The following is a 25,975-nucleotide window of genomic DNA, read 5'->3' as shown; positions in this document are numbered from 1 at the left end:
AACGTTCCAGGGTAGTTTTGAACCGCTGATGAGTGCAGTCATGCAGTCGCAATGGAACCTCTATCCAGCTGCGCTACACCCGCTACCCATTTCATTACATGCAACCACGCCACGGGAACCTTTCACGCACTCGTCATTTTCTAAATATATACATATATATCAAGCTATTTGAAGATGGCGTTGAAGAACGATAGGAGAAAAATCGAAAAATTTGAGAGATTGATGTTTTAGAGTGAGTAAGTGCCTTAAACAAATGGCTTTCAGATTTATTGTAAACGATTCCACAAGTAGAAGCGTAGTTGCATATATTCAGTGCTTCATCTTTTTCCCATTGCAGTATTTGCACTTGTATATGCGGCAGATCTTCTTGTAGTCGTTTTTCGAAGGACGCTTTGCTTTTCCAATGAGATCCTGTAAAGTTCCACATAGTTCTTGAGCTCAAACGGAGTAAAAAATAAAACCATCTGAATATCGCAATGTTCTTGGAAGAAGCTGTGTTGTTATTTCGCACCTGATAATCGGGATCTAATGTTTCCAGAGTAATTGTTCCTGGTTTTGCAAATGCGCGCTTCCCATAGTGCATAACGGACATGTAGTCATACGGCACTCCGTAGATGTCAGCGAAAGGTTTTACAATCTTTCTAAACTGGCTGTGGGAACCTTAATGAGCCACAATTTTGTTGAACCACATAATTGGAAATGTAGAATAAGTGCAGAAGAAAAATGCATAAGTATGTGGGTAAGTAGGTGGATTAAAGGATTCAGGACAGAATATTTCTAATTAAAGAGGGCCTATATGAAGCAAATTTAAGGCAGAAGATTTGCTCGACGTAAGCTTATAAAAGTTATGTCTATAGCCTTAGCGATTTCGAAAATATAAAATTACACCACTAAAAATGCTAACAGGTTGCAGTACAAACAGTTCATAGATTCTAAGAATTGGGGACCTAAACAAAAAAGAAATTGAAGGAATATTTGCAAGAAGTGCTCTTGTCTCGATTCTAAATTACTAACGTTCGTTAGAATAAATGAATAATTTACCTTAAAAGCAGCGTATCACGATTCTGATGTGATTTGGGAGCGACAGCGAAAGGGTAGGGTAGAGGTTGTCGATAACTGAAACCACAATGGTTTCGCCCACATTTGCTAATCGTCATAAGAAAACGGCGTGGGAACGGCTTTAGTTCCTATGAGGTATTAGGTTGGTCCGTAAATTCCACACTTTTTTCGAACAATTATACTTCATTGTCCATAGATATCAATCAGCAAAATAATGACCATCATGATCCACTACGGGGGTGGGTGTAGTGTTGCGCTGCCTGCACGGTCGATGGGAGGTTCGAATCCGCCCTAGCTGTAACGCTTCACCAGACTATCGATGCCAAAAATTCAGAGCTCTGGCGGCTGCAAGTCGAAGAAGCGCGAAAACTCCTTTTCCATGTCTACCTGATAATCGAATTTTCTATCTCGTCGATGCATCCTCAGTGCCGAAACAAATCGTAGTTATATGGGGCCAAGTAAGGAGAGTAAGCAAGATACAGTAGAAGTCCCAAGCGAGTTCGGCAATTTCCTGACTAGGTAAGCTTTGCCACGTGAGATCGGGCATTGTCACGAAGCTCACTTGCCAGAAACTTCGGTTGGGAAGTTCTACTGCACCCTGCTTATTCTTCTGAACTGATCTCGTCTAACTACCATTTCCTTCGGGTACTGGAGGCACTGCCTCTATGAGAGAAAAAACTCGATCATTAGGAAGATCTGGAAAGTGAGATTTCGCGCTTTTTTGACTCGCAGCCTCCAGAGTTTTGGATTTCTGGAGTTGATAATCTAATGAAGCACATACGTACTGGATCATATCATACCGTATTATTGATGGATCAGGTTTTTTCATGACGATTAAGAAAAGATGAGCGGAACCACGCAGGTTTCTACAATCTACAATCCGAACTCTAGGTTTCCGCTGTAATTTCAACACCACATCAAAATCGTGATACGCTGCCTTTTATTATTGTCTACCAGTCTGAGCGTCCGGCTAATGCTTCAGGTGTTCGTTCTGCTCGCCATCACTGATTAATGAAAATAAGTTAGTAACATTTTCTGTGAAATTAGAATTGTGTTTTTCAAAGAACGTTTTCTTCTTTTTCTGAAAGGAAATTTAGGCTGAAGATTTAGGCGAGCGAAGCAAACACTACAGAAAGTCTGAAGTCCGGCTTTAGCCGCTTGCTTCGCTCGCCTTCACTGATCAACGAGGACTAATATTAGTGTTATTAGTTTTACGAAACTGGGCTTGTGTATCTCCAACAATCTATCTTCCTTTTTCATATTATTACTAAATGCGGAAGATTTCATAATCTTATTTCCAAACACGTCAGTTCTACATTTGGAGAACATTCGAACTTCAGCTTCAAACACTCCTTATCAATATATTATAGACAAAATTTAAAAGTATCACGCGAAATATGGGTTTTCGTCCTGTTTATTATTTAACAATAATAAACGGGACGAAAACCTTACTTTAAACATTTATCAAAGAATGATGTTTTGGCATAAAATGATGTGAAAGTCATCATCTTACTGATAAAGACAACGTTGTCAGATCACATAAACATCTTGCTACTATTTAAGCAGCCGCTTGCATGCGTGTTTCCACTTTCTGAGAACAGCATGGTACAAACTTGAGGCGAACGAAGGAGGAAATGAACACACGGAGGAGTCATAAAGGCGAAAAGCAACTCGCCTAGTGGGCACGGCTCTGAAACGGCTGCAACCATCTATCTTTTGCGACATACACATAAAGTTATTGCGCACCAATCCGACGGGACCCGTTGCACCCTCTTCTATACCTATCTGGTGCCGGCGCGCCAACCCGACGCCGATGGACGCGTCGCACCCCCTTCTATAGGTATCTGGCGCCGGGGCACCAATCCGACACCGCAGGACCCGTCGGAACCCATTTTATAGCTATCTGAACATAGCGCACCAATCCGACGCCGGGTGGACCCGTCTCACTCCCTTTTTCGAATTTCGTGACACACAGACAAACACACACACACACACGGACTAAGTTCGTTATTATATACCAGTTTGAACGTCCGGCTAAAGCCGGACTTCAGACTTTCTCTGCTGTTTGCTTCGCTCGCTTTCACTGATCAACGAAAATTAATATTAGTGCCGTTTTCTATGAAATTGGACTTGTGTATCTCCAACAATCCTTCTTCCTTTTTTATATTGTAAATAAAAGCGAAAGATTTCACAGTTTTCTTTCTAAACTCGTCAGTTCCACATTTGGAGAACATTCGAACTTTAGCTTCAAACACTCCTTACCAATACATTATAGACAAAATTTAAAAGTATCACTCGAAATATGGGTTTTCCACACGAAGTTATTGCGCACCAATCCGACGCCGGTGGACCCGTCTCAGCCCCTTCTATAGGTATTTGGCGCCGGTGGATCCGTCGCACTCCCTTCTATAGGTATCTGACGCCGGTGGACCCGTCGCACCCCCTTCGATAGGTATCTGGCGCCGGTGGAGCCGTCGCACCCCCCTTTTTGATTTTCGTGATTGACACACACACAGACACACGTGACAGAATAAGCCCGTTAATATATACATGATCATGATCATGAATGTGAAATGAGACTTTCCTTATGAAATGAGGCGAAAGATGGAAAGTCTTCACTTAATCCTTTTCACATTTGCTGAAGTAGAAATAGTGGTAGTAACCTGGCTGAATTATTTTGAAGAAAATCCCCAATATACAAGAAATTTCCAGTTTTATCGAAGTGGAATTAGGGACCGATTTTACGAACCTGAGCCACACATTAGTTAGCTATATGTGATTATTTATTCCCTTTAAAGATCACTTTTTATAGCATTTCTGTTGTTTTTCTTGAGCATTGAACTGATAATTGGTAGCATTTCATGGATTACAATTTCCAACTGCTGTTTAGAAGTTTGGCTGACAAAGCGTAGTTTATAATCGGGTCAAAACGACATGAATCACGGGCATAATTACGGTGCATTTGCGTACGCACTCGAAAAGGCGCGGTTGAGGCAGCAGTTGGAACCGAGTTGGGACCGTCGCAAGCTGCTGCAATGAATGGTGTCAGCAAGGGTTTCACCACGGCGCTAGCCGCTACGCTCCACCGAAGAGTCTCGAGGGAAGCCGCGTACGCAATTGCGTACGTGCTTCGTGTCTTTTTGATCCCACTATAGGTCATTCTTTTAGCATAAATAGTAAATCAAATAGTGCCTAACTATCCATATATAATCGCAACATTTTGAGGATATCGCCAATGGATATATATATATATATCCATCAGCGATGTCCTCAAAATGTTGCGAAGAAAATTCAAATCAAAAACTCATTTCGTGAGGAAAGAGAGGAACGAGAAGAGAATGAGTGCTTGGGGAGAAAACTTTGCAAAATGTTGGTCGTGTGTTGTGACAGAAGCACCTACCTTCTTCAATGTTTTCTACATGTACTTTGACGTATTTATCTCTATCCTCACGCATGTGTTCATGCCATAAACCGAGGGTGTGCAGTAATTCATGAGTAACTGTTCTCATCACCATACAACTGAAAAATTGAGATTTTTTTCTCTTAGTAATATGCTGCACCGCTGATAATTCTAACTCACGTTCCTGCTCCGCTTGCCTGTAAATTTAAAATATTTTTCCCTTTATACCGCCCAACGCGAGTATAACATCTAAAATAGTTTGAATTTTTTTTCCAAATCAAATCTTTGTATAGGGGCATGATAGTTGAAACGCTGTGTAATAGTGCAAAATGCTTTTTTCATTAACGCAGTGTTTTACTTTCTTTTAGAGGCGAATAGTTGAAATGCACTTTGACATTGTTAAGAAACAACTGAAGTAAAATCCTAGATATTGTAACCTTGAATATCTTTGAGAATCAAATTTTTTTCTAATGAACAAAGGATAATGTTTTCATATATGTATGGGAACATTTGAATATGTTTGAAAAGTTACCCGTCCTCTTCACTTCGAATTTCGAGATAATCTTCTTCACCGCGCCTTCTTTTGAATCGTACGCACGTATTCTTTTCAATCATTCTCATCGCATCGCTAATCATTTTCCTCTCGTCGGAAGCTAAAATAGGCCATCAATTAAATTCTTTTTTTTCATGGCGATCCAATTTTAGCATAAACGCACTATAGGAGCCTTCTATTGTGTAAGGAACCAGGTATTTTCCCATCTCATCTCGCGTTGTGTTCCACTTAAGTGTGGAATTCGGTGGGAGTGCGTTACGCATTTCATCCTCACTGTAGATAGCAATTCTATGATTAGTAAAAAATTTTCCAACTGACTCGATAACTCACCCGTAAAGATCTCGAAGTTGTGCTATATCTCCTCCCTCCTCTTTCTCGATATCAATAGGAGGGCCCTTAATGATGATTCGTAATTTGATACAGCGCTACTACTTTCACTTTCATTTAGCTTCCTTTTGTTTCCTACAAACTCTAGAGTACTCTTTTCTTTGAAATTAATTTGTACGCTTTCACGAAATGTTATTTTACATATCTATATTAAAGAATTTAATCTATATTAAAGACATCACGCCATGAATCTGAGGTGGTACGGATTTCTGATGGAGTATTCGTATACGGGATCGTAGATTATGGAGAGGGGGTGATTCCGTTCATTTCTTCCTAATTGCCGTAAAAAACGGCCCGGAAGTCACCGCCTCGTGCGTTCCGGCGCGCTATTTTCTAAAACGAGTTCGATTAGAGCGCGCCAGCCGTGTGCACGCACCTCATCTTCTGGGCCGTTTTTACGCCAGTTAGGAAGGAATGGACGGAATCAACCTTCTCTTCATAATCTACGATCCCGTATACGAATACTCCACTTGGAATTCGTACCACCTCAGATTTGCGGGGTGATGCTTTTAATCAAGTATTACTATACTCCATTGATTCATATTTTTTAGGGGTGTCAAATAAAGCTGTGGTGTCAAATAGACAGAAAAGGGAAATTTTTGGCATTTGTTCTTTTTTTTGCATTTAATGGGACGATAGGGCCACTGATGGTGCGATTGACATTGTGTGTAGAGAATATCTTTAGTTGGCCTGGGAATACTTCATGGAAATGAGCGATGGAAGAGCCGACTGGCATTGCTACGCAATGCACCGTATTTATTTCACGAGTAGACTGTAACTTTTGATATCAAGGATGCTAACAACTAATCAAATAAGAGTTTTCACTTGAGATGAGCATCACTTACCCTTTTTATAGCGATGATGAGATGAAGAACAGCAAAACTCTGCAGCACGATAGAGAGAGTACCCATGCTGCAAGGTACAGTTATGAAATCTTGCAAAAATTATATCCGGATGTACATAAACGAAACATCCACAGCATTGGAACAAGCAGTTTCTTCGGACGTGCAAAAAATCATTTTCAATGGAGAAAATAAATCTTGGAAAGAAACTGCTCGAAATAACAACTCATACTGGAGGGAAATTTTCCATCTTCGATAGCATGGCTGCATAGTTTTAGATCATTTGTGGCCGTGTTTTCGTGACTTCAGTGAGAGAAAACCGAAATTGAGCTAAGATACTGTATCCATGACACGAGAACGTTGAAGCTTTTGAAAACGACAGTTTGACCAAAATTCTCCAATCTTTATACCGGATCTGATTTGCGTCAGAGGCAAGCTGAGAAGAGCTTTTTGAAGCATATATTGATATTGACTCACTCAAAAAAACTTGCTTAAAAGTTTAATATTCTCTGTGATTGATGTCTGATTCATGTAATAATCACTTCGGAATTTCTTGATATTTAATGACAGTAGATGTTAATGAGTTTTTTGACTTGAAGTGTTTGAAGAAATCACTGCCCTTCCATGTCAGCGAAGTGTTAAGCGTTATACGTTGACATTCTTTTGATGTGTCCAATTTCAAATTTCTTTGTCCTCGTTGTTGTTTTGTTCACTTTCTTTCACACTTTATTTTTATGAAATTAATCGATTTTTCCACTGACAGTTTCATTCTTTAGCATGGGCAAGGACGTCTAAGTACAATGCAGATCAAGGATGTGCTACCACAAGACATCATCCTATTTTTAAATATAAATCATTATATTATGTATGTATGTGTTTGTATTATGTAGATACCATGTCAATTGCGTTGAAAGATAATTTGCCATCGACACCCGTCAAATACTCGAATATTCTCTATTGATTTTTACATGATTCAGATTGTAATAACAGAGAATATTAAAATTAAAAGTAAGTCCTCAAATGAATCACTACCAATATCTTCTGTGATAATAGTCACTATATTTTTTTCTAATTGTGGCTGACAAAAATCAATATAGAAATACAAAAATCCTAAACAGTTAATTGTTCTCAATTGAAAAAAAAATCCATGAAGTTTTACCTAGGCTAACAGTTTTGTCATTGCAACTACTTGATTACTTCACCCCGGTTTTCTGAGTGGATCCGGCAGATGTACCGAAATTTAATCTTAATGACATCAATCAATAAAAATTTCCTTATAACGGTATTTCATAATTCAAGCAAACGACTACAATAGCGACTCGCAATAGATTCTACGATAAGCAATGTCAGAATGTTGCGTGGTTAGTCCATTCGGTAAGGCCAGTGATTGCACGAAAATCGGAGTTATTTATTAAATAGAATGCTTAACGTGCAACGCCATTTATATTGGAGAAACTGGAAGGATGCTGAACGTGCGTATCAAAGACTGGTAAAAAGGCGAAGGAGTTCGATGACACCGTTAGGGCGCCACAAAAATGTACGATATTAGCGTACGAGAAAGAAACATTTGTTAGGAAGGCATTGGAAGCATTCTGGATTTCCGTCAGGAATCTGTCCATGAATAACAAAAATGAGTGCTTATCAATTACCAATGACTTCTTGCCGTTCGTAATACTCTGTGATCTATAAGATTGCCCCACATGCAGTTCCTTAACATTATCCAGATACCAGCACTTAAGGATGCTGCACAGTGCGTAGATCTCATTCGCCTTGGTGACAATATTTAAGAATGCGGTGGTTTACCAACCCCGCGAGTCGGTGGTCAGTTGTTTTCCTTTCGATGGTCTTGTGTGGTATACTTGGAACAATATCGAGGCTTAGCGAGGAGAGAGGAGGAGTTTGGTGGGATATACATGGAATCAAAGACCTCGAACCATTTTCAGGCTTTTGAAAAAGAGAAGCTTGTCGAAACGTCAGGCCAATAAAAAAATTCCACCTAAACCTCGTTGGCATAGCAAGAAAACATAAAGTCCACAACGATCTCACACCGTACAACATCGATGCCAACGGCCCCATTGGTTTCACTTCTAGACAAAATTTGAAGGGGGAATTTAGTTCTTGTGTTTATTTTTGCGGGTAATGGGGAATGGAGATAATGGAGAACCATGTATGTGGAAATGGATGATTGGGAAAAATCTGGAGGAATTAAGTTGTTGTTCGTTACGAGGCCCGGTTAATGATCTTGTTTGACTGATCAGGTCATATGAAAACACCATCCTCTTGTTTCTTCCACCTTTTTTTACATTCTTTTAGTCTTTCTTAACATAACGTAAAAGTACGTCATATTTTTAACGCTCACATGTAGTAACCCTGTTGTGCTCGGTTTAGATTTTCAACTTTGATGTTTACCCAATGGTTTTGCGGTGAGATTTAGAAGTGACCGACCGCCATATTTTCAGGCCTCTCCAGGCAAGTCTTGAAGAAATTTAACGACGTCACAAGGATGAACGGTTCGGCTGGCTCCAGGATAGTTTTGAACCGTTGACGGTGCAGGGCAGCGTTGACGGGGCGGAACCTCTCACCAGTTGCGCCACACCACCTGCATTTCATTACATGCTTCCACGCAAATGGGAGAAGCCTTCACGCCACTCGCACTTTTCTAAAGAAATTATCTAAAACTATTTGAATTAGGCGCTCAGGAACAACAAGAAAAATCGGAAATTTGAAAGATAGACCTAGAGCTAGTAAGTGCCTTAAGCAACTGGCTTGTAGTGGATGATTACGCTGCTGCATAATTCAGATTTATTGCAAATGAACGAATATGATGCGAGAGGTGTGACAATAAATTTCAATGCATCTGAAGGCAAAATGGAGGAGATTTCCTTTTTCCACAAGTGGAAGCGTAGTTGCATAACATTAGGGCCTCATCCTTTTACCATTGCAGCAGTCGCACTCGTATAGGAGACAGATCTTCTTGTAGTCGTTCTTCGAAGGACGTTTTGTTATTCCAATGATATCCTGTAAAATTCCACACAGTTCTTCTGTTCAAACGAAGTGAAAATAAAATCAGCCCTCCGAATATCGCAATTTTTTATAAGGGTAGGTGTGTTGCTGTTTCTTACCTGATAATCGGTATCTAATGTCTCCAGAGTGATTGTCCCTGGTTTCGCGAATGCATCCTGGCTATAATGCATGACAGACAGGTAGTCGTAAGGCATTCCGTAGGTGTCAGCGTAGGGCAATCCAATTTTTGCAAAATAGATGTTCTTACCTTAATGAGCCACGATTTTATTGAACTTCAAAATTAGAAATGTCAATTAAAGGCACCACTCCACGAATCTGAGCTGGTACGGATTTCAGGTGGAGTATTCTTATACGGGGTAGTATATTATGGAGAGGGGGTGATTCCGTCCATTTCTTCCTAATTGCCGTAAAAAAACGGCCCGGAAGATGCAGCGCGCGCTCAAAGCTGGCGCTCTCCGGTCGAAGCCCTTGTAGAAAATAGTGCGCCGGAACGCCCGAAGCCGTATCTTCCGGGCCGTTTTTTACGGTAATTAGGAAGAAATGGATTAAATCACCCCCCCCCCCCCCCTCTCAATAAAAAGCGCACACGTAGGTAAGTGTTTAGTTGGAAAGATTCAGTGCAGAATATTCGTAATTCAAGAGTATCAGTACGAATGGAAATTGGAATGTGGTAGATTTCTTTGGCGTGGCTTTACAAAAATTATGTTTCAGCTTTAACAATTTTGATCATATTAAATTCCATCACTAAAAAGCTAACTAAGTGTAGCTAATAGATTGAAAGGATTCTAGATTCGAAGCAGGTGAACTTGTCTCGATTCTAAGCTAATAACGCTTTTGTTAGAATGAAGTGCAAATCAAACTTGATTAATTAATCTTAATTGATCTTAACTGTGAATTTTCCAGATTGGAAAATCTAATGTTTTTTGCCATTTACCGATTTTTTTCTAAACGTAAACGTTTTTGAACAACGTAAAGTCTGAATTAAATTAAAAACGCATTTCAGACTTTCTGTGTAGTTGACATCTAGCTTTTTATTTTATGAAAGGATTCTAGATGCGAAAAAAGATAAGAAATTTTCTCGACCTTCTCAAATTTGCAAAGTAATAGATATCAGGTTTTCTTGTTAGAACGACGTGGTAAGGGAGTGACAACTTGAGATTTAATTAATCTTATACCAACTCCTCAAAACTACTGAGATTTTCCAGATCACCTGGAAGGAATGTGCAAAAGCATTTCCTTTCTCAATTCCGAATCGCAATTATGTTTCTGAAAACGTCAACGTTTTTGAACATCAGTAAAGATTTTCAGAAGATTTTTCCAGCCCAGAACCGCATTATCAGACTTTTTGTTACGAATAAAATCTACTTTTTCGATAAAGAATTCTAATTTTTAACTGCGTGAGATCAGAGACTGATTTTATTGTATAAAAAAATAACAACAATTTTGCCAAATAAGATTAATAAACAAAAAAACCATTATGCTGAGATAAACAGCTACTGACTGGGCTAATTTGTTTCGAGATCACCCTTTTCAAATTGTTTGTGTAATTTTCGTTGACCATTAAACCGATGATTGGTAACATCTCATGGATTCTTTACAATTTTCAGCTACTGTTTAGAAGATTAGCTGACCAAACCCAGTATTGAAATTGTATATTTTATTATATACAATTTCAATACTGGGCTTGGTCAGCTATTATATATATATATATATATATATATATATATTTTCGCTAAAATGAGCAGTCAATTTGATAGCATATAACATTAATGATTTTCACAAGGCATTACGAAGAATTCCATCTCCAAAAAAATCAAAACTCAAATCACAAATTGGTTTTTGTGTTCGCAGAGAGAGAGAGATAGAGATTAAAAAAAAGAGAGGAGGTTGAGGATTTGGCAAAGAAAGTTTGTAAGTCTCTACGTATGCGTTAGGACGTAGCACCTGTGTACCTTCCACAATGTTCTCTTCATGTAGTTTGACGTATTCATCTCTATCCATACGCGTGTGTTCATGCCATAAACCGATGCTGTGCAATAATTCTTGAAAAATTGTCCCCATCTCTACACAACTGGAAAAAATTGGGATTTTTTTCTCTTAGTAATATGCTGCACCACTGACAATTCAAACTCACTTTGCTCTTTTGCTTGTCTCTAAATTCAAAACACTTCTTCCATTATTACGACCTACGTGAGCATAACATCTAAACATAGGATAAAAGTTTTGTTGACCGAATCCTTGTAAAGTGTGGACGTTGGCTGCACTGTACTTGTCATAGTGCGCAATACTTTCTTACTAACGTGGTGTCTTAGTTCTAACCAGTGGGAATCGTTGAATTTGACTTTGACATTGTTACGAAACAAATAAAGAAAAACCCTTAATTCTGTAACGTTAAATATCTCTTGAGACCAATTTTATTTAAAAATAAATTAGAAATGAAGTGTATTAAGCATTGAAACATTTGAGTATGTTTGAAATCTCCTACCCTTCCCCATCGCTTCGAATTTCAAGATAATCTCTTTCACATCTTCGTTCTCTGAATCGTACACAGGTGTTCTTTTCAATTATTCTCATCGCATCAGTAATCATTTTTCTTTGGTCGCAAGCTAAAATAGACAAACAATGTAATTCTTGTATTCATGGTGATCTAAGTTCAGGATACAACGCACTATAGGAGCCTTCTATTGTGTAAGGAATCAATGCAACATGATTTCCCATCTCATCTCGCGTTGTATTCCACTTAAGTGAAGAATTCGGTGGGAGTACGTTACGCATTTCATCCTCACTGTAGATAGAAATCCTATGGTTAGTAAAAAATTTTCCATCTGACTCGATAACTCACCCGTAAAGATCTCGAAGTTGTGCTATATCCCCTCCTTCCTGTTTTTCGAGATCAACTGGGGGTCCCTTAATGATATGGTTCGCGTTTTACACAGAAAATAAGAGAAATAATATGAAAATATTTAAAATAATACAACAATAGTGCAAAGAAATATAAAAAATAAGATAAAAGAAAAACACTAAGTACATGATTCTATATATTGTTCAGGTGACATTTTCTTGGTTTCCTAAGAACTGTGTGAGACTATTTGAAAACTACGTCGGACAGGTGAGAGAATAAACGGAGAAGTGGCGTATTAGTATTCGTATATGGGATCGTAGATTAAGGAGAGGAAGTGATTCCGTCCATTTCTTCCTAATTGCTCTAAAAAACAGCCCGAAAGATGCGATGCGTGCACACGGCTAGCGTGCTCCAGTCGAACTCGTTGTAGAAAATAGCGCGCGGGAACTCTCGATCCCGTATTTTCCGTTTTTTACAGCAATTAGGAGGAAATGGACGGAATCACCCACCTCTCCATAATCTAGGATCTCGTAATCGAATACTCCACCTGAAATCTGTACCATCTCAGATTCGTGGGATGATGCTTTTAACGATGAGGCGTGATTCGATACAACAACTCTACTTCCATGTTCTTTTGGCAATACTTCCTTATTTCTTATGAGCCCTACAGAGCTCTTTGCGTTGAAACTAACTTGTATGCTTTCACATAATGTTATTTTACATATCACCCTATATTAATCAACTATTACTTTGATCTATTGATTCTTATTTTTAGGCCACTAAGGCCACTTCTCCACAACGGTTTACCGCCTCATAGTGGCATGGAGGTGACACTGGGCGTCGAACTGCGATGCACAGCGGAGGTTCGTCCTCCGGCAGGGTCTCCCAAGCTGAGAAGGAGTTCGACACATCCGACATTCCGACTTCTCGGAATCGGAAGCCTAGCTAAGAGTAAACCACTGCTAAGATTCACCACCGTCTTGGCAAAATGTCGCAAGGTGGTTCCCTGATCCATATAGGTTGGGCGACGACCTGTGGTGAAAGCTAAGCTCGCCGTGGCATGGCTGCTTAGTTTGGGGGAAAGTCTCTTTGCCACTCCAGCATATTCACTGCCTCAGTACCCTGCACACTGGGCCCTGCTGTCTCAGACGTCGGATGGTAAGGCGACCGGTGAGAAGCGATCAAATCTCAGGTTGCTCAGGACATCATTAATTTTGGACCAAGGCGACACACGCACGACTCGCCATGGAGACTGTCTCAAACTGTGTATTTACAACGCGAGAACAGTTTCCACAGACGCTGACCTGCATGCCCTTCTCGGAGCTGCAGAGCGTATCAAATTTCACGTGATTGCTCTGCAGGAGACTAAGTGCAGAAGGAGCGACGTACGACAGATGAATGACGGTGCACTCGTCATTCGTGGAGAGAAGGTTCCGTCGCAAAATGTAGGCGGTGTTGGTTTTGTTGTGCACCCATCTGTCGTCCATCTCGTCGATTCTCACGAGATCCTGTCACCTCGTCTGGCCATTCTTCGCCTCCGCCCTCTGCGCCAAAAACCCATCAGTATCATCAACTGCTACTCACCATCAGCAGCTGATGATTCCGAATTGGACGCGTTTTACGAGGAGCTTAAGGAAGTAGTCCGCGACGAGAAGTCCTTCTACAAATTCGTTGTCGGAGACTTCAACGCAAAACTAGGAAAGGCCACAGAAGAGGAATACAGGATTGGAAGATTTGGACTAGGGGACCGGAATGAAAATGGCAATCGTCTCGCCGGGATGTTGTCCGCCGCTCGCCTCTTTCATGGGAACTCTCTTTTCATGAAAAAAGATCATCGTCGGTGGACATGGGAATCGCCCAATGGCGCGACTCGTGCGGAGATCGACCACATACTCACCAAGCGGAGGTGGTGTCTACTTGACGTCTCAGTAGTACCATCCTTTTGTAGTGGTTCTGATCACCGTCTCCTTCGTGCGAAAATACGACTTAGCCACACGATGGAAAAGAACATCTGCTATCGGCAACGAAGGAGAAAAGAAGTTGTCTACGACGATTGCGTACTCGAGGACTCCTTGTCCCAAGGTGACTGGCACATCGAGGAGGACCCAAACGTAGACTACGAGATGCTGCTCAGAGGATTACGAGCCTGTGCTGAACGTGCCTCGAAGCCGCGCACGACAAACTTGGATCGAATTTCGAAGACCACCAAGGAATTGTTGGAAAGAAGAAGGGCTTTGAGGCTTGATCCGAATGCATCGCACATTGAGCGGTTAGTAGCAAACACTAGCTGCAGAAAAGCGTTGCAGGAGGATCTTTTGAAGTACAGGCAGAAGAAGATTCTAGAAGCAGCACAAAGAAGAACGAGTCTAAAGAAGTGCCGCAGGGATCTCCGCGAATATAATATTCCGCTAGCAGCCTTGCTGAGCGAAGACGGGACTCGCACGTCTTATCGTCGTGAGATGGAAATCATTACGGAAAGGTTCTACTCGAACCTTTTCCGTTCATCAACTCCTGTGTCAAGCCCAATCATCCCCACTGGCGAAGCTCCACCACGGATTCTCCCTTCGGAAGTACGAGTCGCTATCAAGAGCATGAAGCCTGGCACAGCCCCCGGACCTGATTTTATATCAGCAGACTTTCTTCGGGCTGGCGGCCATCCGCTTCATGTAATCTTAGCAGCGCACATGACATCCTATCTTCAGAAAGAAAGGATCCCAGACCAGTGGAAGACCTCGCGAACCGTTCTTATCCATAAGAAAGGTGACCGAGAGGACCTTCGGAACTACCGTCCGATATGCTTGCTGAGCGTGTTGTACAAAATATTTACCAAGATCATCCTCACACGCATATCTAGGACGCTGGATGAAGCCCAGCCTCAAGAACAACTGGATTCCGCCAGGGGTTCAGCTGCTTGGACCATCCAGACCGTGTCGAGGGTCATAGAGGTTTGCGGGAATACCGCCTGCCCCTTGTTCTAACCTTCGTCGACTATGAAAAGCCTTGACAGCGTAGAAACGAAGCAATACTGTCAGCGCTGGTCGACAAGGTGTGGACGCGTCGTATATGAGGACATTAGCCAATTGCTACGACGATACGCACTAGATAAAGCTTTTCCACCGCCCTGTCACCATACCAATTGGAAAGGGGTACGACAAGGCGATACTATATCGCCGAAGCTGTTCACGGCTGCATTGCAATGGATAATGAAATCACTATCGTGGGAAGAAAGGGGCGTACGTGTTGATGGAAGATTTCTCTCGAACCTTCGTTTCGCGGACGACATCGTTCTCTTTTCAAGCAGTACCAATGAAGCAGAAACGATGCTCAACGAATTGAACGAAGCAGGACTACGAATAAACAGAAAGAAGACACAGTTCATGAAGAACGCCCACTGCGAAGATGGAGGAGTACAACTTGAAGGCTCCCAAATCGTGGAAACTCCGTCATACGTATATCTCGGACGTTCTATGAACATGGAAAACGACTTGAAGGAAGAACTGAATAGAAGAATGAGAGCAGCATGGGCAGCATTCGCAGCCGTCAAGGAAGCTACGGACCAACTGACGGACCAAGATCTTCGTGCCCATCTGTTCGACTCGACAGTCCTTCCAGCGCTCTGTTACGCAGCGGAGACGTGGCAGACACCGCGGCCGCCACCCACAGAGCCCTTGAGAGATGTCTCCTGAAGTTTAACCGGCGCACACAACACCTTGCCGGTCTTCGTAGCTCCAACTTAAGAGGAATGTTCCGTCTTCGCGACACAGCGGAATATGTATCGAAAGCAAAACATAGATGGGCCGGTTACATCATGAGAAGAATCGACGATAGATGGACAAAAACCCAGGTGGATCCCAAAGGACGCAAACGCCCCGAGAGAGACCCCAACGAGATGGGTACGTTTCGCTGCAGGATGACCAGCTGAGAGCTCAGGCTCAAGGACCTCGTCAACGTCACTCACGAAGCTTGAGAACATCTTGGATGACAATGGCGAGGGAACGAAACGAGTGGAAGAGATGCTGGGTCCCGCACGTCCAGTGAAGACGGGCCATCTAAGTATCTAAGTAAGTAAGTAAGGTGTAGTTCCAAATGGACGAAAAAGGAGCGTTTTCAGCATTTGTTTTTTTTGCATTTGATCAGACCACAGGGACACCGAAGCTGAGACTAGGACTGTGCATGGAGAACATCCTTCGATGGTCTGGGAAATACTTCAAACACAAACAAACGGACAAACACACGGACAAATGAACGGTGTAGCCGCCAACTGATACAACTACGCCCTATTTCTCGCAGAATGGTTTATATCATAACAATGCTTTCGACTACTTCCGTGGTAAATTGCCACCAAGTTGTCACAAATTAAACAATCATAAAATAAAAATGTGGTCGAAGACGTTTTCCCTATTTTTCCATGACTCCATTTTTTTCCTCACGACCCTATTCATTTCACGAACAGATTGTAAGTTTTTATTGAAGAATACTAACAACTAATCAAGCAAGAGTTTTCATTTGAGACAAGCATCACTTACTCTTTTTACAGCGATGATGGGTTGAAGAATAGCAAAAATCTGCAGCACGATAGAGAGAGTACCCATGCTGCAAGGTACAGTTATGAAGTCTTGCAAAAATTATATCCAGATGTACATAAATGAAACATTCAGAGCATGAGGCAATGGAACAAGCAGTTTCTTCGGACGTGCAAAAAATCATTTTCAGTGGAGAAAATAAATTTTGGAAAGAAAATGCACGAAATAACAAATCGCACTGTGGGGAAATTTTCCACCTTCGATAGCAAGACTGCATAGTTTAAGACCATTTGTGGCCGTGTTTTCGTGGCTTCAGTGAGAGAAAACCGAAATTGAGCTAAGATACTGTAGCCATGATACGAAAACGTCGAAGAGTTTGAAAACGATAATTTGACCAAAATTCCCCAGTCTTTATACTGGATCTGATTTGCGTCAGAGGCAAGCTGAGAAGAGCTTTTTGAGGCATATATTGATATTGACTCACTCAATAAAAAAAACTTTGCTCAAAAGTTTAATATTCTCTGTGATTGATGCCTGATTCATGAAAAATCACTTCGGAATTCCTCGATGTTTTATGAAAGTAGATGCTAATGAGTTTTTTTGACTTGAAATGTCAGCGAAGTGTTAAGCGTTATACGTTGACATTCTCTTGATGTGTCCTATTTCAAATTTCTTTGTCCTCGTTGTTGTTTTGTTCATTTTCTTCCACACTTTATTTTTATGAAGTTATTCGATTTTTCTACTCACAGTTTAATTTAATAATTTTAACAGTTTAATTCTTTAGCATGGGCAAGGACGTCTGAGTATAATCCAGATCAAAGATAGAAGACATCATCCTATTTTCAAATATAAATCTTTATGTTATGTTAGACGCCATGTCAATTACCTTGAAGTATAATTAGGCATCTACACCCGTCAAATACTAGAATATTCTCTATTGACTTTTACGATATGATTCAGATCCTAATAACAGAGAATATTAAAATTTAAAGTAAATTGAAGTAATTTAAAGTCCTCAAATGAATCACTACCAATACCTTCTGTGATAATAGTCATTATATTTTCTTCTAATTGCGCCTGACGAAAATCAATATAGAAATACAAAACTTCTAAACAGTTAATTGTTTTGAATTGAAAAAAAATCCATGAAGTTTTACCTACGACAACAGTTTTGTCATTGCAACTACTTCATTACCTCATCCCGGTTTTCTGAGTGGATCCGACAGATGTCCCGAAATTTGGTCTTAATGACATCAATCAATAAAAATTTCCTTATAACGCTATTTTATAATTCAAGCAAGCGATTACAGTATGCAATCTTCCAGTTTTTGCTGAATTTGGCCAGACTTTACCTCAATATCCTTCGAAAAAGTAGGTATACTGCTTGGTTTAAGTGAAAACCTTACTTAATTCATCCGCAATATTTGTCGAAAAATCGTCTAGTGGATACAGTAACCGATGATAAGTAATTGAATGTGTTCTCATGCTGCTTTCGCTTGTACCTTTTTCTTCCATGTTGTCCAGGTCTGTGGTTCATAATAATTTTGGCTTGATCCAAACATATCTGAGCAGCATTCCATATAAGAAAGGGAAGGAAATCAGGATCTTCTAGCACAGTTCATCGGACACTTATTATAACTTGTCAGGTAAAAAGCTATCATCTGAAATGGTTTTTTCACAAGTGAAGAAAACGCAACGTAGCAACGTGATCATCGATCCGTCACCACAATGTTGATTATTAATATTACAAATGGTAGCTCGCTGCGAATATGTAAAGGCAACTAGTAGGAAGGTGCTTGGAGTTCATCAATCCCACTTGAATACACCATTGGCGTTCGCTACTAATACACCTAACCTGTCATAATGATTTTATGCAGAGAATTGATAGAAATGAAGCGATAAAATGCTGTTGAAAGTTTGAAGAACCATACAAAGTTTTATTATATAAAATTGTATAAAACGTAGAGGGAAGTATTGAAATATTTAATATGCGCTCTGTATAAACATTATATCTATGTAAAATTTTGAAAAAGTAAAATATAGAAAGAAGTTTAAAGAATGTATTCAAAGTAACAAGCGCATAAAGTTGCTGTTATTAATGCTGCTGCAGTTGAAAGTTGAACACGAATTCGTTGAATGGCATCGTGACAAACATATACATATGCACTGCTAGTTTATATAGAAGACTTAGGGCATGAAATGAGTTAAATTATGAGATGTGTGAAAATATATGTATGCTATTCTTTTCCCTGGAGCATCTTTTTGAGATAATTTTTACCTATATAAAGTTACATTAGATAGAAGGATCTACTTCTTCTTTTTATTCCCAATAATATGAGCTTAGTTCACTATATTCGTACATCAGAATTTGCTGCGACAATTCAAATTGCACTCCCCCTCTCTTCAAAATTCGCACTATCCACCGCTTCGTCGCGGCGAGAACGTCGCGCGCAGAGATCGCGATCAGAGAGCAATAGGGAGGCAGGGTGTAGGTGATCTTAGGCGGTCGTGGAGGATGTCTAGCTGGTGGAGCGGCAGCCGTAATTACGCGGAGGAGCGCGGTGCTGAAGGAAGGACATTAGCGGTAAGCCAGTTTTCACTGGCACCTTTTGTCCCGCACCCATCAGGTTACTACGCTGGATTTTCTTCACTTGTGAAAACACCAGTTCAGATCACAGCTTCTTACCTGACAACTTATAATAAGTGTCGAATGAACTGTGCTAGAAGATCCCGGAGGCAGTTAGTAGGGAACTGCTTAGAGTTCATCCATCCCACTTGGATACACCATTGACGAAACAGTGCGGTGACGTCTTTTTGTTCGTATTAAAGTACATCTAGATGAGATGAAACATTCAAACGCAACAACCCCTCTCGGAGCTCATCGTTGAAAATGGCGATAGTATGTACAAAGTGTGCCGGGAATCATCCATCATGGAAAGGTTTGTGGATGGATGTGGAATGCGAGGGTGATTTGTCTGAGCAAATATCAATGAGGCATCGAATCAGCATAACAAGTCCACAAAAATCTCACAATCTCACCGTACAACATCGATGCCAACGGCTCCATTGGTTTCACTTCTGGATACTTTTGAGCAAATTTTGAGGAGGAATTTAGTTCTGGTGTTTATTTTTGCGAGTAATGGGGAAGTGTGTATGTGGAAATGGATGATTGGAAAAATCTGGAGGAATTAAGTTGTTGTTGGTTATGAAGCCCGGTTAATGATATTGTTTGACTGATGAGGTCATATGAAAACTGAAACATCATCCTCTTGTTTTATCACCTTTTTTTACATTCTTTTGACCTTTTTTTACATAACCTAAAAATATGCCATATATTGAACGCTCACATGTAGTAACCCTGTTGTACTCGGTTTAGATTTTCACCTTTGGTGTTTATGCTATGCACGGCGAGGTTCAGAGGTGACACCGATCGCCACATTTTCATGCCTCTCTAGGCAAGTCTGGAACCAGTTTATCGACATCGCAAAGATGAACAGTTCGGCTGGCTCCAGGATAGTTTTGAACCGTTGACGGTGCAGTGCAGTGTTGACGGTGCGGAACCTCTTACCAGCTGCGCTACACCACCTGCATTTCCTTACATGCTTCCACACAAATGGCAGAGGCCTTCACGCCACTCGCACTTTTCTAAAGAAGTGAAGATCTTTTTCTTTTCTTTTCTAAAACTATTCGAAGTAGGCGCTGAGGAACAACAAGAAAAATCGGAAATTTTAAAGATAGACCTAGATCCAGTAAGTGCCTTAAGCAAATGGCTTGTAGTGGATGATTACGCTACTGCACAATTCAGATTTATTGCAGAAGAAGGAATATGATGCGAAAGGTGTGGCAATAAATTTTAATGCATCTGAAGGCGAAATAGAGGAGATCTCCTTTTTCCACAAGTGGAAGCGTAGTTGCATAACATTAGGTCTTCATCCTTTTACCATTGCAGTAGGTGCACTTGTATATGTGGCAGATCTTCTCGTAATCGTTCTTCGAAGGACGTCTTGCTATTCCAATGATATCCTGTAAAATTCCACACAGTTCTCGTGCTCAAGCGAAGTGAAAATAAAATCAGTCCTCCGAATATCGCAATTTTTTTTATAAGGGTAGGCGTGTTGCTGTTTTTTTACCTGATAATCGGGATCTAATGTTTCCATAGTGATTGTTCCTGGTTTCGCGAATGCATCCTGGCTATAATGCATGACAGACAGGTAGTCGTAAGGCACTCCGTAGGTGTCAGCGTAGGGCAATCCACTTTTTGCAAAATTGAAGTTCTTACCTTAATGAGTCACGATTTTATTGAACTTCACAATTAGAAATATCAATTAAAGGCATCACCCCACGAATCTGAGGTGGTACGGATTTCAGGTGGAGTATTCGTGTACGGGATAGTATATCATTGAGGGGGGAGGGGGAGGGTGATTCCGTCCATTTCTTCCTAATTGCCGTAAAAAAAAACGGCCCGGAAGATGCGGCGCGCGCACAAAGCTGGCGCGCCCGGGTCCTTGTAGAAAACAGTGCGCCGGGACGCCCGAAGCCGTATCTTCCGGGCCGTTTTTTACGGTAATTAGGAAGAAATGGACGGAATCACCCCCCTCCGCTCTCAATAATCTACTATGTCGTTATACGAATACTCCACCTGAAATCCGTACCACTACCAGATTCGTGGAGTGATGCCTTTAAGTGCACAAGAAAAGCGCACAAGTAGGTAAGTGTGTAGTTGGAAAGATTTAATGCAGAATATTCGTAATATCAGTACGAATGGAAATTGGAATGTGGTAGATTTCTTTGACGTGATTTTACAAAAATTATGTTTTTAGCCTCAACGATTTTGATCATATTAAATATAAAAAAAATTAAATTAAATTAAAAAGCTAACTAGGTGTAGTTAATAGATTGAAAGGATTCCAAATTCGAATCATGTGAACTTGTCTCGATTCTAAGCTAATAACGCTTTTGTTAGAATGAAGTGCAAATCAAACTTGATTAATTAATCTTAATTGATCTTAACTGTGAATTTTCCAGATTGGAAAATCTAACACTATTTTTTCTCATTTACCCACTTATTTTCTAAACGTCAACGTTTTTGAACAACGTAAAGTCTGAAGACCGCCCAGAACCGCATTTCAGACTTTCTGTGGTGTTCACATCTACCTTTTTATTTTATGAACGCCTAAGATGAGAGAAAAGATAAGAAATTTTCTCTACCTTTTCAAATTTGCAAAGTAATAGTAATCAGGTCGATATCTTCTTGTTACTCCCTGTGGTAAGGGAGTGACGAATTAAGTGAGATTTGAGAAATGATACCAACTCCTCAAAACTACTGAGATATACTGATCAGCCTGGTGGGAATGTGCAAAAGCAATTCCTGTTTCAATTCCGAATCGCAAACGTTTATGAAAACGTAGAGATTTTGCGCATCAGTCATGATTTTCAGGATTTTTCCAGTATATAATATTAGGTAAGTGTTTTTCTTACGAATAAAATTATTTTCGATAAAGAATTCTAATTTTTAACTGTGTGAGATCAGAGACTGATTTCATTGTAAAAAAAAATAACAACAATCTTGCCAAATAAAGATTAGAATAAACAATAAAACCATTATGCTGAGATGAACACGCTTCTGACTTGGTGCTGATTTGTTTCTACAAACCACCACTTTTCAAATTGTTCGTGTAATTTTCGTTGACCATTAAACCGATGATTGGTAACATCTCATGGATTATGTGCAATTTTTAACTACTGTTTAGAAGACTAACTGACCAAACCCAGTATTGAAATTGTTATATTTTCGCTAAAATGAGCAGTCAATTTGATAGTATATAACATTAGTGATTTTCACAAGGCATTACGAAAAATTCCATCTCCAAAAAAAATCAAAGCTCAAATCACAAATTGGTTTTTGTGTTCGCAGAGAGAGAGAGATAGAGACAAAAAAAAAGAGAGGAGGTTGAGGATTTGGCAAAGAAATTTTGTAAGTCGCTACGTATGCGTTAGGACGTAGCACCTGTGTACCTTCCACAATGTTCTCTTCATGTAGTTTGACGTATTCATCTCTATCCTCACGCGTGTGTTCATGCCATAAACCGATGGTGTGCAGTAATTCATGAAAAACTGTCCCCATCTCCATACAACTGGAAAAAATTGAGATTTTTTCTCTTGGTAATATGCTGCACCACTGACAATTCAAACTCACTTCGCTCTTTCGCTTGCCTCTAAATTCAAAACACTTCTTCCATTATTACGACCTACGTGAGCATAACATCTAAACATAGGGTAAATTTTTTGTTGACCAAATCCTTGTAAAGTGTGGACGTTGGCTGCACTACACTTGTAATAGTGCGCAATACTTTCTTACAAATGTAGTGTCTAAGTTCTAACCAGTGGTGAATCGTTGAATTTCACTTTGACATTGCTACGGAACAAATAAAGAAAACCCTTAATTCTGTAAGGTTAAATATCCCTTGAACCAGTTTTATTTAAAATAAATTAGAAATAAAGTATATGAAGCATTGAAACATTTGAATATGTTTGAAATCTCCTACCCTTCCCCATCGCTTCGAATTTCGAGATAATCTCTTTCACCGCTCCGTCTTTTGAATAGTACGCAAGTGTTCTTTTCAATCATTCTCATCGCATCGCTAATCATTTTCCTCTCGTCGGAAGCTAAAATAGGCCATCATTGTAATTCTTTTACTCATGGTGATCTAAGTTCAGGACACAACGCACTATAGGAGCCTTCTATTGTGTAAGGAATCAATGCAACATGATTTCCCATCTCATCTCGCGTTGTGTTCCACTTAAGTGGGGAATCCGGTGGGAGTGCGTTTCGAATTTCATCCTCACTGTAGATAGTAATCCTATGGTTAGTAGAAAAATTTTCCATCTGACTCGATAACTCACCCGTAAAGATCTCGAAGTTGTGCTATATCCCCTCCTTCCTGTTTTTCGAGATTAACTAGGGGTCCCTCAATGATATGGTTCAGGTTTTACACAGAAAATAAGAGAAATAATATGAAAATATTTAAAATAATACAACAGTAGTGCGAAGAACTATAAAAAAAATATAATAAAAGAAAAACACTAAGTACATGATTCTATATATTGTACAGGGGACATTTTCTTGGTTTCCTAAGAACTGTGTGAGACTATTTGAGAACTACGTCGGACAGGTGAGAGGGTAAACGAACAGGTTGCGCTACCACAGAGCGCATCCTATTTTTTGATATCAATTGGAGGGACCTTAAAGGCATCACCCCACGAATCTGAGGTGGTACGGATTTCAGGTGGAGTATTCGTATACGGGATCGTAGATTATGGAGAGAGGTATGAATCCGTCTATCTCTTCCTAATTTCCGAAAATATTTCATAATAAATATAATGAACATAATAAATAATTAATTACATACTTAATTACATAAATAATTCAAATCTACTTCCATGTTCTTTTAGCAATATTCCTATTTTCTTATGAACTCCACAGAAACCTTTGCGTTGGAACTAACTTGTCTGCTTTCACATAATGTTATTTCACATATCACCCTATATTAATCAACTATTACCTTGATCTATTGATTTTTATTTTTAGGCCACTATAGTGTAGTTCCAAATGGACAAAAAAAGAACATTTTCAGCATTTTGGGTGGTCTGGGAAATACTTCAAACACAAACAAACGAACAAACCCACGCACAAATGAGCGGTGTAACCGCCAACTGGTACAACTGCGCCCTATTTCTCACAGAATGGTTTATATCATAACAATCCTTTCGACTTCTTCCGTGATAAATTGCCACAAAGTTGTCACAAATTAAACATCATACAAAAATCTTAACCGAGACATTTTCCCTTTTCTTTCCCCACGACCCCATCTTTTTCCTCACGACCCTATTTTTTATTTTCATTATTATTTCTTATCACGAATAGATCGCAAGTTTTTATTGCAAGAATACTAGCAGCTAGTGAAGTAGGAGTTTTCATTTGAGACAAGCATCACTTACCCTTTTTACAGCGATGATGGGTTGAAGAATAGCAAAAATCTGCAGCACGATAGAGAGAGTACCCATGCTGCAAGGTACAGTTATGACGTCTTGCAAAAATTGCGAAGGTGCATAAATCAACCATTCTGTGCATGAGGCATTGGAACAAGCAGTTTCTTCAGACGTTTGAAAAATCATTTTCAACGGGAAAAATAAATTTTGGAAAGGAAATGCTCGAAATAACAAATCGCACTGTAGGGAAATTTTCCGCCTTCGATAGCATGACTGCGTAGTTTAAAGGCATCTTCCCACGAATCTGAGGTGGTGCAGATTTCAGGTGGAGTATTCGTATACGGGATGGGAGACTATGGAGAGGGGGGGGGGGGGGTGATTCCGTCAATTTCTTCCTAATTGCCGTAAAAAACGGCCCGGAAGATGCAGCGCCGCACAAGGCTGGCGCGCTCCAATCGAACTCGTTGTAGAAAATAGCGTGCCGGATCGCCGTATCATCCGGGCCGTTTTTCACGGCAAGTAGGAAGAAATGGTTGGAATCAACCTTCTCTCCATAATCTACGATTCCGTATACGAATACTCCACCTGAAATCAGTACCACCTCAGATTCGTGGGGTGATGCCTTTAAGACCATTTGTGGCCGTGCTTTCGTGACTTCAGTGAGAGAAAACCGAAATTGAGCTAAGATACTGTAGCCATGACAAGAGAACGTCAAAGCGTTTGAAAACGACAATTTGACCAAAATTCCCCAATCTTTATACCGGATCTGATTTGCGTCAGAGGCCAGCTTAAAAGAGCGCTTTAAGGCATGTATTGATGTTGACTCACTCAAAAAAACTTGCTTAAAAGTTTAATATTCTCTGTGATTGATGCCTGATTCATGTAAAAATCACTTCGGAATTTCTTGATGTTTTATGACAGTAGGTGTTAATGACTTTTCTGAGTTGAAGTGTTTGAAGAAATCATTGCCTTTCAATGTCAGCGAAGTGCTAAGCGTTATACGTTGACATTCCCTTATGTGTCCTATTTCAAATCCCTTTGTTCTCGTTGTTGTTTTATTCACTTTCTTTCACATTTTATTTTTATAAAGTTAGCCAATTTTCCCACTTATAGTTTCATTCCTTAGCAAGAATGTCTGAGTATAGTGCAGATCACAAGTAATTTGGCAGAGGACACTGTCACATTTTCAAATAAAAGTCATCGTAGTATCCTGGATACCATGCTTATACGCAAAGAATGTGACTCTTCAGAAAAGAATACATTAAGAGGTAGTTCAGCATCTATTGCCATAAAAGGTTAGAAAATACCGAATCGATAATGAAATGAGTCAGATTTTAATAACAGAGAATATTAAAG

At 40.0% G+C, this 25,975-nt stretch overlaps 6 protein-coding genes across 8 annotated transcripts; 2 read left to right on the top strand and 4 right to left on the bottom strand.

Moving 5' to 3' along the window:
* Window positions 1–309: 309 nt before the first annotated feature.
* RB195_004685 (uncharacterized protein) lies at window positions 310–6,310 on the bottom strand (the record flags this gene model as incomplete). Of its 2 annotated transcripts, XM_064182636.1 has the most annotated exons (8): window positions 310–411; window positions 512–660; window positions 4,460–4,578; window positions 4,640–4,708; window positions 4,992–5,112; window positions 5,176–5,285; window positions 5,343–5,407; window positions 6,245–6,310. In XM_064182636.1, the coding sequence occupies 8 exons, from the start codon at window positions 6,308–6,310 to the stop codon at window positions 310–312; spliced, it is 801 nt and encodes a 266-aa protein (XP_064033903.1). The 2 variants fall into 2 exon arrangements, with proteins under 2 accessions (XP_064033903.1, XP_064033904.1); XM_064182637.1 differs by lacking the exon at window positions 4,640–4,708.
* Window positions 6,311–9,157: 2,847 nt separating this feature from the next.
* On the bottom strand, window positions 9,158–12,670 carry RB195_004684 (uncharacterized protein; the record flags this gene model as incomplete). Its single annotated transcript, XM_064182635.1, has 8 exons — window positions 9,158–9,259; window positions 9,364–9,512; window positions 11,218–11,336; window positions 11,400–11,468; window positions 11,751–11,871; window positions 11,935–12,050; window positions 12,108–12,172; window positions 12,617–12,670. The coding sequence occupies 8 exons, from the start codon at window positions 12,668–12,670 to the stop codon at window positions 9,158–9,160; spliced, it is 795 nt and encodes a 264-aa protein (XP_064033902.1).
* A 63-nt stretch (window positions 12,671–12,733) lies between these two features.
* On the top strand, window positions 12,734–15,085 carry RB195_004683 (uncharacterized protein; the record flags this gene model as incomplete). Of its 2 annotated transcripts, XM_064182633.1 has the most annotated exons (4): window positions 12,734–12,801; window positions 12,883–12,970; window positions 13,127–14,867; window positions 14,962–15,050. In XM_064182633.1, the coding sequence occupies 4 exons, from the start codon at window positions 12,734–12,736 to the stop codon at window positions 15,048–15,050; spliced, it is 1,986 nt and encodes a 661-aa protein (XP_064033901.1). The 2 variants fall into 2 exon arrangements, with proteins under 2 accessions (XP_064033901.1, XP_064033900.1); XM_064182634.1 differs by having other exon boundaries at window positions 13,127–15,085.
* A 12-nt stretch (window positions 15,086–15,097) lies between these two features.
* Window positions 15,098–15,793, top strand: RB195_004682 (uncharacterized protein; the record flags this gene model as incomplete). The annotated part of the gene is made up of 1 exon (XM_064182632.1): window positions 15,098–15,793. The coding sequence occupies one exon, from the start codon at window positions 15,098–15,100 to the stop codon at window positions 15,791–15,793; it is 696 nt and encodes a 231-aa protein (XP_064033899.1).
* A 47-nt stretch (window positions 15,794–15,840) lies between these two features.
* On the bottom strand, window positions 15,841–16,699 carry RB195_004681 (uncharacterized protein; the record flags this gene model as incomplete). The annotated part of the gene is made up of 2 exons (XM_064182631.1): window positions 15,841–16,164; window positions 16,634–16,699. The coding sequence occupies 2 exons, from the start codon at window positions 16,697–16,699 to the stop codon at window positions 15,841–15,843; spliced, it is 390 nt and encodes a 129-aa protein (XP_064033898.1).
* Window positions 16,700–20,551: 3,852 nt separating this feature from the next.
* On the bottom strand, window positions 20,552–24,694 carry RB195_004680 (uncharacterized protein; the record flags this gene model as incomplete). Its single annotated transcript, XM_064182630.1, has 8 exons — window positions 20,552–20,653; window positions 20,761–20,909; window positions 22,646–22,764; window positions 22,827–22,895; window positions 23,176–23,296; window positions 23,360–23,475; window positions 23,534–23,598; window positions 24,629–24,694. 8 exons carry the CDS (start codon window positions 24,692–24,694, stop codon window positions 20,552–20,554), a joined length of 807 nt encoding a protein of 268 aa, XP_064033897.1.
* Between the last annotated feature and the right edge of the window lie 1,281 nt (window positions 24,695–25,975).

Source organism: Necator americanus, chromosome I (assembly GCF_031761385.1).
Source record: "Necator americanus strain Aroian chromosome I, whole genome shotgun sequence".
In the NCBI taxonomy this organism is placed as follows: domain Eukaryota; kingdom Metazoa; phylum Nematoda; class Chromadorea; order Rhabditida; family Ancylostomatidae; genus Necator; species Necator americanus.
This window is presented reverse-complemented; position numbering and strand designations above follow the sequence as displayed.